The 13,585-nt window shown below is 42.0% G+C and overlaps 1 protein-coding gene across 1 annotated transcript in view; it reads left to right on the top strand.

Moving 5' to 3' along the window:
* The window catches only part of CHRDL1 (chordin like 1), a 665,356-nt gene that overhangs the window by 178,390 nt on the left and 473,381 nt on the right, over positions 1-13,585 (top strand). The window contains exon 2 of the mRNA XM_078688799.1: positions 1,249-1,361. Within this exon, the coding sequence (XP_078544925.1) occupies positions 1,249-1,361 (113 nt within the window). The remainder of the gene's footprint in view (positions 1-1,248; positions 1,362-13,585) is intronic.

Genomic DNA, 13,585 nt, shown 5'->3' on the forward strand with positions numbered 1-13,585 from the left:
TACAACCGCAGCGGAAAAGCTCTTATATGGTGGCGGTGTCTCTCAGACACCGCCAGCCATATTAGGATTGCGTAGCAGATATGCTTTTCCGCGGCGGGTTCTCCGCCGTGGAAAAGCATACGGATGTGCACTTTGGGGGCCCGTTGCGGGCCCCCAGGGTGAAGGGGGGTTGGGGGTGCACATGGGGGACACCTATGGTACCCCCCTGCATTTACATGCAGACAGCGGCAGGCACCGCGCGGTGCCTGCCGCCTTCTGCATGTAAATGCAATGCGTGCTTTTTTACCATTGCGGCGGGTGCAGCTTGAAGCCGCACCCGCCGCAGGTTAAAAATAGAGGATGTGACCGCCAGGGTGGCGGTCCCATCCTAATTGCACAGGAGGGAACGCCGCAGCCCATGCGGACGTTCCCTCCTCCTCAGGGGTCGCGGACGGACTCAAGTCCGTCCGCGATCCTAATGGGCCCCTAAGTTAGGTTTCATCTGTTTTTTCAGGGGGTGAAGACATGTAAGTTATACTTTTTGGATAACTTTAAACTCAGATTTTAAAAATAGCCAAAAGTAGTAAAGTAACTCAGAAGTGTGTAAATTATGCATGTAAATGTACTCACAAGTGTATGTTACCTTTGGGAATAGCCCTGATTTGTTTGACTTGTGAATGCTCTTTTTACTCAAGCCTGATGCAAGTTTGTGAAAGGAGGCCATTCTATTAAGGGTGAAAATGGAAATTCCTTTGCATAGAGGTGCCAGTGGTAATTACAGGCATGACTGGATAGGTAATGAATTCATATTGTACATTGCGTTTGGCTGCAAAATGTTACATTTTGTAATAAACAAGCAGAGGCTTATATCTCACTGCAGGCCCCAAAGGTAAAACTAAGAGAGTTCCGTTATGCCATAGTTGATAGGCATTGTTAAACACACTCCAACCTCTGATCAGAACCCACCATACTCACTGGAGTTAGGGACCGAACTATGCCATAAACAAGAGATTTTGATTTGTCCACATCATCAGAAATATATTTTTAACAGGATGTCTAATAAAGATGTTTCATTGAGCCAATGTTAACTCACTATGAAAGTATGTTTTGTTTACTGATGCAATACATACCTATTTAACATTATTTTTAAAATCCAGGTCAATTTGTACCTATATATTTCTCTTTCCTTTTTACAGAGTTCAATTTAGCTGTGTCAAAAACTCAATAGAAAGATTATGGAATTACATTCTATTAATATTATTCCAACAGATTCAGAGACATACTGTGTCTTTCAAGACAAGCGGTATCGCAGTGGAGAAAGATGGCATCCCTACCTGGAACCCTATGGACTGGTTTACTGTATCAATTGTCTCTGTTCTGAGGTACAGTGCATGCTTTTTGACAACTGAAATCATGGTGTATTTTATAATAAAACGATTTCGACATTTTGTTAAGGAATTATGCAGCTGCATTAAGAGATTCTTCAGAAATTTGTGACTGACTTGTATTGCACCAAAGCTGGATTAGTGTTGTAGCCTTAATCTTGGAATCAAGAAATTGATTTTATGCCAACTTCAGTTGATCTGAAATTGAAACTCAAATTTTGATGTTTGAGCCCTTAAATGCAATGCCAAAATCTTCTCCAAGTAATTATCCTTAAAATATATTTGTTCTTTCTTTCATATTACCCTCTAAATCTTGCTCTGGTGAGGTATTCTTGTGCTGATATATATCAGACTGTAACTCTAGAAGATTAATTAGTGAAGGGGAGCCAATTTATAGCGATTTTAATCTGGTAATATTTATCTCAAATTGTTTTTTCTTGCTAGATGTAATGTTGTGATTGTCCAGTTAGAAAATGACTATTTACTTTACTGATGCCTTGAAGTCTTCCCAGTTAGAAGGACGAGGCATGTATGATTTTCTTCTAAGAAGGTATTATTAATCTTAACAGATTGCCATCTATATTTTTGGGACACAGTAATGTCTAGTGGTGTGCGAAACTTGCATAATTTCCAGTAGCGTAATTACCTGAAATTACCTCAAAATTATGCAAATTGTGCAAAATTATGCAAAATGCATGTTACACTCAAAATATTTCCTGAACGGTCCATTTGGGGAAAAAATTAACTCAAAAATGTAATGCGAGTTGATATCTGCTTGCTTCCTATCAAAACTCTGCATTCAAAAAGTATCCAAATGGTACATATTGCATTAAAATTCCTTCAATAAATGATTCGAATGGGTGTTTTTTTGGGTAACTTTGTGTAAGTTGTTTTACACAAAGTTACCAAATGTAAGCCAATTATACTTCCATAATTAACATTTCTCCCAGGCCTACACGATGCACACCCCCATGTGAACCGTACGTACCAACTGTAATCTTGCTGCAATGTAATTTCTTTGTATTCCAATTGTTGAAAACCTGAATAAACACATGTTTGGGGGGAAAAAAACATTTCTCCAAGGCCTAGTTATGTCCCTGTTCAACCTGCACTTGCTGCATAAGAATATGACATCTACCAGCCAGAGTGAAACATTAGCAAGAGCAGGATCAGAAAAGCAATTGCTGGACACCAAGAAATAGCCTTTTTTCAAGAGATATTATTAGATAGCATATGATTGCAAATAGGGCATCTAAAGTATAGAGTAGGACAGGATCAAGTGAATTATTAAACTAAATTGCAGTTTTGTTCATCCGTCATGCCTCTTCAGTAACAACTATAAAAGACCACAGAATGGACATAGGCAGTGTTTCCCTGTCTGAAGCAAGCACTTCTGGTAAAGGATTAGCATCACATTGCATCCGTTTAAAACAATGATACATTTTTTGTCATTATGCTGGGTATTAAAAGCACTTTGCATTCTGTGAAACAACTTTAGTGAGTCAGCCACGGTACAATCTGTAAACCCTTCTTCAGGTACAAATCTTAATGATTCACTCCTCCAAAACCCGCTCATTCCACTGCAGCTAAACGAGGTATAGAGAATTCAAGGGAAGGATAACGGGGAAAACGAGACGAGCAAAGTAGCAACAACATATAGCCTCAACATACAACAGAAATAACAAGGGAGATTTGAGGACATGAAGCCAAAGATCACCACTCCGTAAACCTCCCTTCTCATCCAGTGAAGAGAAACTGGTTCCAAACTATCTCAACCCTGTCTACGTATAAAGACATTAAGCTCAGACATGTGTGGTATAAAATTGGCAAATATATGGTGACTGGAATTTTTCTCAAGGTAAGACACAAGGTCAGAAGGACCAGTAAAGGCAGAAGAGGGCTCATCATATCCTATTCACATATCAAGATCAAACAGTGCATACAGATAAACTAAGGATTTAATCTGAGGTTTCAGAGCTTGGAAATCTCCCTTAATATTAGCTGTGTCTTACAGAAGTCCTGATGAATGAGGACTTTTGCACCAAAGGCCTGAGGAATGAACTGCATTGGGTAGCCTTCCTCATCACCACAAAATGAGTCAGATTCAGAAACCAGCACCTGAAACACCATGGCAGGTCTAAATGATGCAAGTGCTATTGGTTATGGGTTCATCTAATGGGTTCTGATTAGGAGAATGTGCATGATGATTTGAAGAAATAGGTGGATCACTAGGCGAATTGTCAAATGGGAGGTGTGAGAAAGAGTAATATTAGTTGGAGTGAATGGTACTCCACCACAAGTAATAATGTAACTATTATGTCCAATAAAGGTTTCAGTAATTTAACCTGAGCTCCAGCTCTGGTAAGTATGGCACAGAGTTTAACTTAAGAAAATATGTAAAGCATTTAGAAGTGCCAAACCAGTAAAAAAGTAAAAAACAAAACTCAATAAAAGTCCCACTCCAATTTATAAAAAAAAAGAAAATAATTAAATTATCGAAATGACACTAAAACAACAACAATCAAATAAAGGCAACCAGGGATATGAATTTTTAAGTTTAAAAAAGGTGTTAAGCGCCAACCATGGCATCTGTTTGCGCTTGGCCGGGACCTAGGTGCGATTTAAGGCTGACCGCAATAGAGCGTGTGTCGGACCCAGAAATAAGGTTACAAAATAGCAGATTTTTTGTTATTCATTTTAGGGCATAGAACATCAGCTCACATATGCACTGTACAGTGTTAATACCAATACTGCTGGGGGCAGTATTTTCCATCTCCAGTATTACCGCCTCTTGTGCAAGCTCTTCACCTCTGAATGGGGAATAACGTGCTACCATCACATTGTTTTAAGTTGTAAAACTTGGAATGTGCCCTAGTTTCTCTGTACAACTATGACCAGATTTTGCCTGAATGAAATGGGGGTGGTGGAAAAAAGATGTAATCCCGATTTGAAAACAAACTCTTGTTTGTGCCCATATGACAATTAGTGGCTCATTTGTAATGCGATTCTGAATGTTGCACCTCAAAATCAGTGCCAGGACACCCTTGTGAGTGATAGTGCGCTTTGCAAATACAAATACACAGAACATCAGAGTTTTAGATTCTGACTTAGTCTCTGTGGTCGAGAAGGTCTCCACGAGGCTGGATATCTGTTGGATGAACTTCTGGTGAAGCCGCTGAGTTTTGGCAGGAAAGGTCTGAACAGAAGAAACCTTCCTGGTTGTTTATTTGTTGCGCCTTTGCCCAGTGAAGTTTTCTGTTTGGATATAGTCACTTTTTTGGAACTTGGATTTATCCTATGGGGCAAGGCTGCAGGCTGTAACTAAAGAGGACTCCACAAGGCCGTATACCTTCTCACCGACCTCCCCCTGAAGTGGATTTGCTGCTGCTGCGGAACAGCTCTAAGGAGGAGCAATCTGAATATTTTTCCTACATATGTACTTACCTTAACTATACTTACCATGCGTGGTAAAGGCATGCTTAGTAAAGAAATATATGTGACAAAGTCATCGCGTGGCCAAGACCAGGGTCGGAATGGGTAAGAAAATATTCCCAAGCACCAAAATAATATCGACCCCCCCATTAGAATATTCCATATGTTAACAAGTGGCCCACATTTGCAAATAGGGCAGTTTTGAACTAGCAAAGACATGCTGTAGAGGTATTTTTCACAGCATGTGGCTGTACATGCATTTGGGCTTGCTACAGGCAACAACCAACCCCTCGGGCACTTTCTGTTTGCCCGATAGGCCAGTCCGCCCCTGTTAAAGACTGCGTGGTGAAGGATGTTTCCCATTAAGTGGTCATCTGGACCCAAAATGGCCCTACACATTCTGATTTTTAAAAATATATATATTTTAATAAAATCACTTTGACGTTGTTTGTATTAATTTTCCCTAGTGTATTGTTTGACTTTTGTAAATATTTTAATCTAATTTGGTTTGGACTATTAAGCTCTTTATATTTTAGCTGTATTGCTTTGTGACCAGTTGTTATATATAAATACCACACGCACATTCTCAGATGAAAGCTATGCTGCTTGCACCAGGCTACCAGGGAGGAGTCAAGAATGCATTACAGAAGCAAGTTTACTCTTTGGTCCAGACTGTTGCTTGAGTCCTGTACACTTCACATGAGGAATGCAGCCTCTCTTCCCCCCCAAAAACGTCCCACAAGTTCAGGGTTTAAATGGCATAAATTAGAAAGAATAAATAAATCCCAAGGATGCAAGGCATAAATGACCTAATTTTGATATTTTGTGCTGTAATATGTACCTTTTTAAATAATAGATGGTATTTTACCTTTGGAAATAGAATTTCTGTAATCCGTTATGTTTAGTTTTGATTTACTATTTGAATTCCAAACTATAAAATGTGCGTTTTGATTATATGCAAAGCTCCAGTAAGCCATTTATTTTAAGATGTGATAAATGACTTTGACCAGGGCCAAACACCAGAAGCGATCAAAAATAGTGCCAACACATACCACGTTCACAGAAGTTTTATTGCAGGGAATTTTTGGTCGAATTCAATTTAAATTTTTTATGAACAGTGGAAGAGATTGTTTTTTTTTAATGTTTCGAATGATATTTTACTGCTTCACATGTAAGGGAATCCTCACAGAGCGACATACAGCGGGTTGTGTGAGAATGTGGTCTGTGTGCAAAGTGTGCACTCCCACCTGAAGACCATGGGGTCGATTCCGATCCGGTAAAATAATCCGGCGTACGAATCGTATCCGGAGCCGTTTCCGTACGACTCGTACAGACGCCGTACGACCGGACGATTCCGATCCCGATCGGCCGACACGTACGCGATTCGTACGGTACACGTCGATTCGTACGGAAAATCGCACGCTCACCTACACACCGTACGGCACGTACCCCCCATGATCGCAGGGGTACGCGGCGTACCCCTCTGGTCATGCGGGGTACGTGCCGTACACCCATGTACGCTGGGTGTACGGCGCGTACCCCGCATGACCAGAGGGGTACGCGGCGTACCCCTGCGATCATGGGGGGTACGTGCCGTACCCGGGGGGGGCCTTCCGTACCTGTTTCGGCGCGAACTCTGCGTTTACGACTGTTTTCGGCTCCCGTAGGAAAAGGGTCGTACGGCGCGTACCCGACACGGATCGTACTTGCTGGGTCGTAAAAACGTGCCGCGATGTCGCGTACTGCGGGTTCCGAGTGAGATTCGTACGGAGATTTGAGTCATACGGAGTCCTGTACGACTCGTACGGAGTTCGGCACCTAGTACGGATCGTACTTCATCGTACGTACGGGACGTCTACGGATACGATTCGTACGGGGAAAAAACTCTCCGTACGACCATTCGGAGCGCATTTTACCGGATCGGAATCGACACCCATGTGTATGTGGCTATATTTAATAATTAGTAACAGAGTTTTCTCCAGTCTGAGGTTCTAGCCGTACTCTCAGTCGCATAGCTGTCACAGCCATATGAAATACCCAAATTTAGATTTTTCTACGCATATAGGGGCCGATTAGGATGGCAGGCGGGCAGTGCTGGGACCGGCCGCCAGTGGTGCGGCGGTCTCGGACCTGCAATTAGGATTCCACCGCCACCGTGGCAGTGGCATCCTCCATTCCCAACATTGTGGCGGGCGGTGCTCATAGCACCGCCCGCCACAATGCTGAGAAAGCACTGTGTGCATTGTCATTCACAAAGTGAGAGGCATCGCGAGGTGCCTGCCACCATGTCCATGACAATGCAAAGGGGTACCATAGGTGCCCCCATGTGCACCCGCCCAATACCCTGGGGGCCCGCAACGGGCCCCCGAAATCAGACTCTGCATGGCTTTCCATGGCGGAGTCTCTGCCATGCAAAGCCATGCTCTGATGTCCATGCTAATATGGATGGTGGTATCTAGCAGACACTGCCACCATATATAGCCCCTTTTCGACCGGCAGAAAACCGGCGGACAGCCTTTCCGTCTGCTGGGGTCCCCCCCGCCATACTAATATGGTGGAGGGAAATGGGTGGCAGGCGGGGAAGGATGTAGGGCGGATCGCCACCGCCATGCGGGCGGTGGCGATCCACCCTACATCCTCATCGGTGGGGGGGAAATGGGTGGCAGGCGAGGAAGGATGTAGGGCGGATCACCACTGCCATGCGCCCTATCCGCCCTATATCCTAATTGACTCCTAAGTCTTTGTCCAGAAACTTCTGCTTCAGCGAATTGCTAAAACCTCACCTTTGTGCTTCCCCTTTCCACTCTCAGTGATACACTTTCAAAGTCATTTGCTGGTTCGACTCTTGCTTTTTGTCTTTCAGTTATTTTTTTTTAATAATCATATTTTTCATCTATTTTCTTCAAGGGTTTAGTCTAGAAGGGAATTTCGTGCACTTTTCCTGTACAGCGCCCAGCTACCTTTTGGGGGAGGAGGCGCTCCATACAATGAATACATGAATTAATCCTTAACATGAATTAAGTTTACGTGCCTAGCGCTTCTTTCCAGACATGCACATCTGGTATTGATTTGGTAAGCTTCTGCATAGATGCTCTGCATCAGGATAATAACAAACGATGAGAAATATTGTTCTATTATTTGGTAATTTATAGTCAAACAAGAATAGATGTTAAGTTATTAATTTTAAGGTATAGAACATCCGCTCACGTATGCACTGTAGAAAACACCCCTCAGGGGGGCCGCATTCCATTTATCACAGTATTTTTAGTGTTAATTCGAATACCGCCGGGGGCAGTATGTTCCATCTCCAGTATTCTCTCCTCTCGGGGAAGCTATGCACCTCCGAATGGGGAATAACGAGCTAGCATCACATTGTTTCACGCTGTAAAACTTGGAATGTACCTTATTTTCTCTGCTTAACTATGGCCAGGTTTCGCCTGAATGAAATGTGGGTGGTGGAAGAAGAAGTAATCCCGATTTGGAAACAAGCTCTTGTTTGTGCCCAGATGGAGATTACTGGCCCATTTGTAATTCGAATCTTTAAATGTTGTACTTGAACATTAGCGCCGGGAAACCCTTGCGATGAATAAGGCGCTTTACAAATACAAATACACGTAACATAAGATCGGTAAGTGATTCCCACGCACTCACAGCCTGCACCACAACAAATATTACTTGAAGCCTTCTTAGCAAGTCTGACATCTGCTGTTGATGCTTTAATATGGACATGTGTCTTCAGTAATTAGAAACATGAGGTCTACCAATTACTATTACCATGTCCTGCCCAGACAATAAACTAGTCTGGCTGATTGAAAACAACTTCTTCAACTCTCGCTCTCCGCCGTGACCTTCCCCAGCCCTCTTTAGTCTTGAGTGAAGCTAAAACACACTGAAGTCTTTTCAGAGGCGGCCAAAATAAGAATCCCTGTATGCCAATCAAGATTGAAATTTGTACCAGATACGGGGGGATAGTGGGGTCCCTCGGGATAATGATACATCACTAAACCACTAACAAGACTGTTTTACACTATGTGTGACAAATGGAGGGATGCTGGCTGGGAGGTGCGCTGTGGACCTAACCGTCACTTACCACCGTATCATTGGGGTACCACTCATCCTCTCGACATTATCAGCCAACCGAGTACACTGAGACTTGTACTCCAACAACTATAACGCTGGATTGAAACAGCAGTGGAGCACCAAATTATGTGGCAGCATGGACACAATTATGTGGTAACAAAAAATCACATCATGCTGTATAATGCGGCACAATCTACAGCCGTGGTATTTTGTTACTTTGCCATTTTGACAACTACTAATACTGTCTGGGCAAAACTGTACCTCTGAAATAGCAGTTAAAACTCGGTGCAGCAATCAGCAACTGAAAGGTGACCTGTTAACCTCGGCTAAGCTTTTGTTACTGCACAGATGGCGAGTAACGATTTTTGTTAAGTAACTTTTAATCTATTTGAGCTAGAAGAATTTTGTGATTAAATCTGCAAATTATGTAGCAGATGGAGAATCATGTGGCACATGCATCAAATCTGTAATTATGTGGAAACCACTGTCGCAGATTCACATAATTCCAGAGGACCTCCCTGTAATGAAAAGTGAAACTAAAAGTGATGTTTAGTTATTTTATGTTGTGTTAGTTGAGGTTTTGCAGCTTTTGAATGCTGGCTGTCCATTCTGGGCAGGATGGACATCCCCACCATGGCATGGGTGCAGCTGACCGATATGGGAATACCTTGTAAGGCGTGGTTGCTGAATGACACACGGTTCAGCCAATCATAAATTGAGATACGTAGACTATGAAGCTGCCAACGGGTTCTAAATTGTTCACCGTCAGCGTTCACACATTAACTTGCTGGGGGGGAGTGGGGAGTTGCATTCTCTTGGTTACACAATCCCTAGCTTTGTGATGATATCCAGACCCATGTCCATGGAACCCTGTCGACAATTTCCAGTCTGTCACAAACCTCAGAGCAAGAATGGAAAATCATTACTAGCAAATTCTGCGAAGCATGTAGTTTGGGCTCCAGTCATGACGCGAAGTCTCAAGACAAAGAGAAGCTTGAAACATTCTCTGTACAGTGATTCCTGAGAGGATCTTGCAAATGTCAAAAGAGGCGTCAGGCTCGTGCAGTTGGACGGCTCGGCCCTACTGTTGGATGGGTTTATTCAGCCTCCTTAATAGACAACAGACATCCTTTTTTGGCACATAGCAATGCTTCATGTTTTTAAGCATGTCCAGTCTCGTGTCACCTGCATGAACAAAACAAGTGATCAAATCCCAGAATCCAGAGAGCTCATGCTCTACAATTGAACGAAAACACTTAGGGGCCTATTACGATCTCGGTCGTAAAGCCTCCGACCATAGGTCGGAGTCTTTATGACTGACATTGTTGGTTTTAATTCTGACCAGCTGATTACAATACAGCTAGTCGGAATTGAAGCTGGCCGATCATTCTGCCTGGCTTCTGACGGGCTCAAGGAGCCCGTCGGCCAGTCGGAACCGTCCAGTAATCCATATGGACAGCGTTTTACGCCGTCCGGATTTCGATGCACGGTTTCAGGCAGGCTTTCCATGCCGGCCTTTCCAACATGGAAAGCCTGTCAGAAAACGTGTTTTGGGAACCCTAGCAGGGCTCCTATTCCTTGCGGCTGAGGGTTGGGGGCCGAGGGGGCACCTATGGTTCCCCCCTGTTAATCCCTGCACCTTATGGCATCGTAATTAGGCGGTCAAGACCGCCGACCTGAGGTCGGACGCTTCTGTTTCTGACACGGTGTTGGTCGGAGGAAACTCCACCTTACATCTTAATAAGCCCCATAATGTTACATTTATATCTATTGGGATCTTTCCTATTCTCATGATGGTGCTGTAGAAATGGATTTCACTCACACACAAGCGCCCAATCAATTGCACCACCACAAAGACCCACAAACATATGAGCACTTGAAAACACGCACACACGCGCCTTTCTAGTAGCACAATGTACACAGACAGGCGTGAGCATTTGAATGAGTGTGCACACAAGAATACACACATGGAGGCAGACATAAGGACCTCTCATATCGATGATTAGTACATTGGAATGTTGGGAGCTCTATTAAAGACAGTGGAGTGCTGCGGGCTTCTAATGACCAGTAGAAGCCTGGAACATCAACATTCCAATGTTTAACAAAGGCCTCACAGAGCCCGAAGGAAATGCAACTCTCTCTGGCTCCGTGAGACTGTTGTTTTACAAATTAGGGCATTCTGCCTTCTATGGGCGGAATGTTCGAATAGTCTTAAAACTCTCCTACTCCCTTGTTAAAGACCCGAGCTGAACACTGGAGCTGGCCTTTAGTGGCCATTAGAGCCCGCTACGGAGGATGTACGTTGTTACAACGCATGCTTTTCCACGCATGCTTTTACAACGCATGTTTTTCAACGCAAGTCGTTGGGGTGTGCTGGAGAGTGAATAGTTTAATTTACTATTCCAACTCCTGTCCCCGTGGATAGTAGGGAAGGTGTTGGATAGTAAATGAAACTATTACCTATCCTAGAGCGCCCCCCAGCGCAATTCGTTGTAATGACTTGCGTTGAAAAACCTGCGTTGTAAAGGCACTACGTGGTAAAAGTTGCGTCGTAAAGGATGTTTCCCGCTACGGAGAGGTCTAAAGCTATATTAGAGCATTGGAATGTTGAGAGTTCCATTAAAGATGGCTCAAGGCCAAACATGGCTAGTCTAGGCTTGCAGCTCCAACATTACAATATTTGTCTTTCTGTTTTCCCCTGTTTAACTTAGAATATTATACCCTCTTTTGGTTGAATGTTTTAATAGCCTTTTAGGCATTCTACCTCAGGTTATAATAGTTGTTAAAAGTCTTCACAAGCTCGTTATAAGCCCTTGCCTACAGCTTAGGCCTATAACTTGACTTCAGTCTCTTTAACAATGGGCATAGACCTTGGCAGCAGGCTATAAGGCTATAATATAAAACGGTCATACCAACTAGAATTCGTTATACTGACCTTTCCCTTTAGGGTGTATTGCATTAAACAGGAGTAGAATTAGTACAGCAGAGTAATCCCTCCGGTTGTTCACGTGCAGGGAATTTAGGGCTTCACCAGCAGGGCTCCTTTAAGTTTGACGTTTGGTATGGTTCAAAAAGGTAAATATAAACGTGTAAATTGACTCATGTGTATGTTTACTCCAACACCTAAGTGCAATTCTCCGTTTTTTGTTGCTGTGCTGTTCACCATTTCTGACTGTGGATTTACACGTAGGTGTAGCCTTCTACAATAAAAATTACGATTGGAAAGTCACTGCAAGTAACTTTTTAGCATCTGATGAAGATCCCTGCAACCGGGGTGGAGATCTTTCGAAAAGCATACTGAACTTTAATAAAGTTTATTATTTTTAAAAGTGATATATTTTTATGGGCAATGTAAATGTAAATTCATTTACAATATTTAATAAGCACTTGGAAATAACAGAATACAAAGCACATTTATTCACCAAATAAAGTGTAAATTGACTAATACAATAATATAAATATATTACTTTATTATATATAATGATTAATTTTTAAAGAATAATTAAAAAAAATACTCTCACAAACATTTTTATTTAGTAGACTTGTTTAGAACTTACAAACTAAATTAATTTAAAAATATGTTTTTAAAAGTTGAATTTGTTTAAAAAATATGTTTATCATTAAATTAAAAATAATACATAATTATGTAATACTTTTTATCACTCAATTTTAATTTTACATTTAAAATGACATATTTTTTAGGTCATTTTAAATGTGAAATCGATGTATTGCTTAACGTTAGTTTCTTGTGGGGTGGTATTTTAATTCCCTGTCTCCTGTGTTTTCAAAGGGAGTGTGTTGCAGTACCAGTCCTGGCCATGTGAGCTGCTTTACTTTCTCCAAGGCCCGGCATGGAGCACAGATATCTCTGCACAAAAAGGATAGGAGAGGCAGGGGTCTCTGGCTGCAGATTTGTGAACTGAATTTTGTAGCATGTGAATAGTCCTACTTACTACTACTTTATACACTGGTTCCGATTCAAAGCAATATTCAGCACAAGGCTATAATAGAATCAATATCATACATACAAATGATTAAAATACATAAAAACATTACAGTGTAAACTCAAGACATTCACAATGCCATTTTTAAATTCCACCCAGAATAGTAAGTGAATAAACATAACGATATTTCTGTTTCAATGGCATACAATAATTCTGATTTTGAGTTCTTGACGAATGTAGCCCAATACTGCTGCATAACAAAATTCTGATTCTAGCAGTTGGAGATGGAGCAAACAGACAGAAAAAGAACTAGAAAACGCAGACTAGGAGGAAATGTCACCCTTTATCAGGGTTTTGTGGTCAACCTCTTCCTCGAGAGGCAACCTTCTATACCTCATGGGGACCGGGATCTATCCTGGCATCGACAAATTCGATAGGTCTGGTTTTGACAAACTGTGCGACAGTTAATATTTTTAGTTTTCATTGCAAGCACATGCCAACAATGGATGTGCTCCTTTCACTATTATTGTTTTAAAATTACAAGTCCCTTCAATTTGTGCCATTAATTTTATTATTATAGTTATATACGAAGAAAACAAAAATAAATCACCACATAACCAAGCACGCAAATTACTGGGAGCTACAATGTTACTTAAACACTTAACAATAAATCACCATTTAACTGGGCAACCAATGTGCAGGGAAAATAAATACTAGGCATTTAAAGTCAATGTAAAAAAAATAATCAAATGAAAAGCAGGCTTT

The sequence above is a fragment of the Lissotriton helveticus genome, chromosome 4_1, assembly GCF_964261635.1.
Source record: "Lissotriton helveticus chromosome 4_1, aLisHel1.1, whole genome shotgun sequence".
NCBI lineage: Eukaryota > Metazoa > Chordata > Amphibia > Caudata > Salamandridae > Lissotriton > Lissotriton helveticus.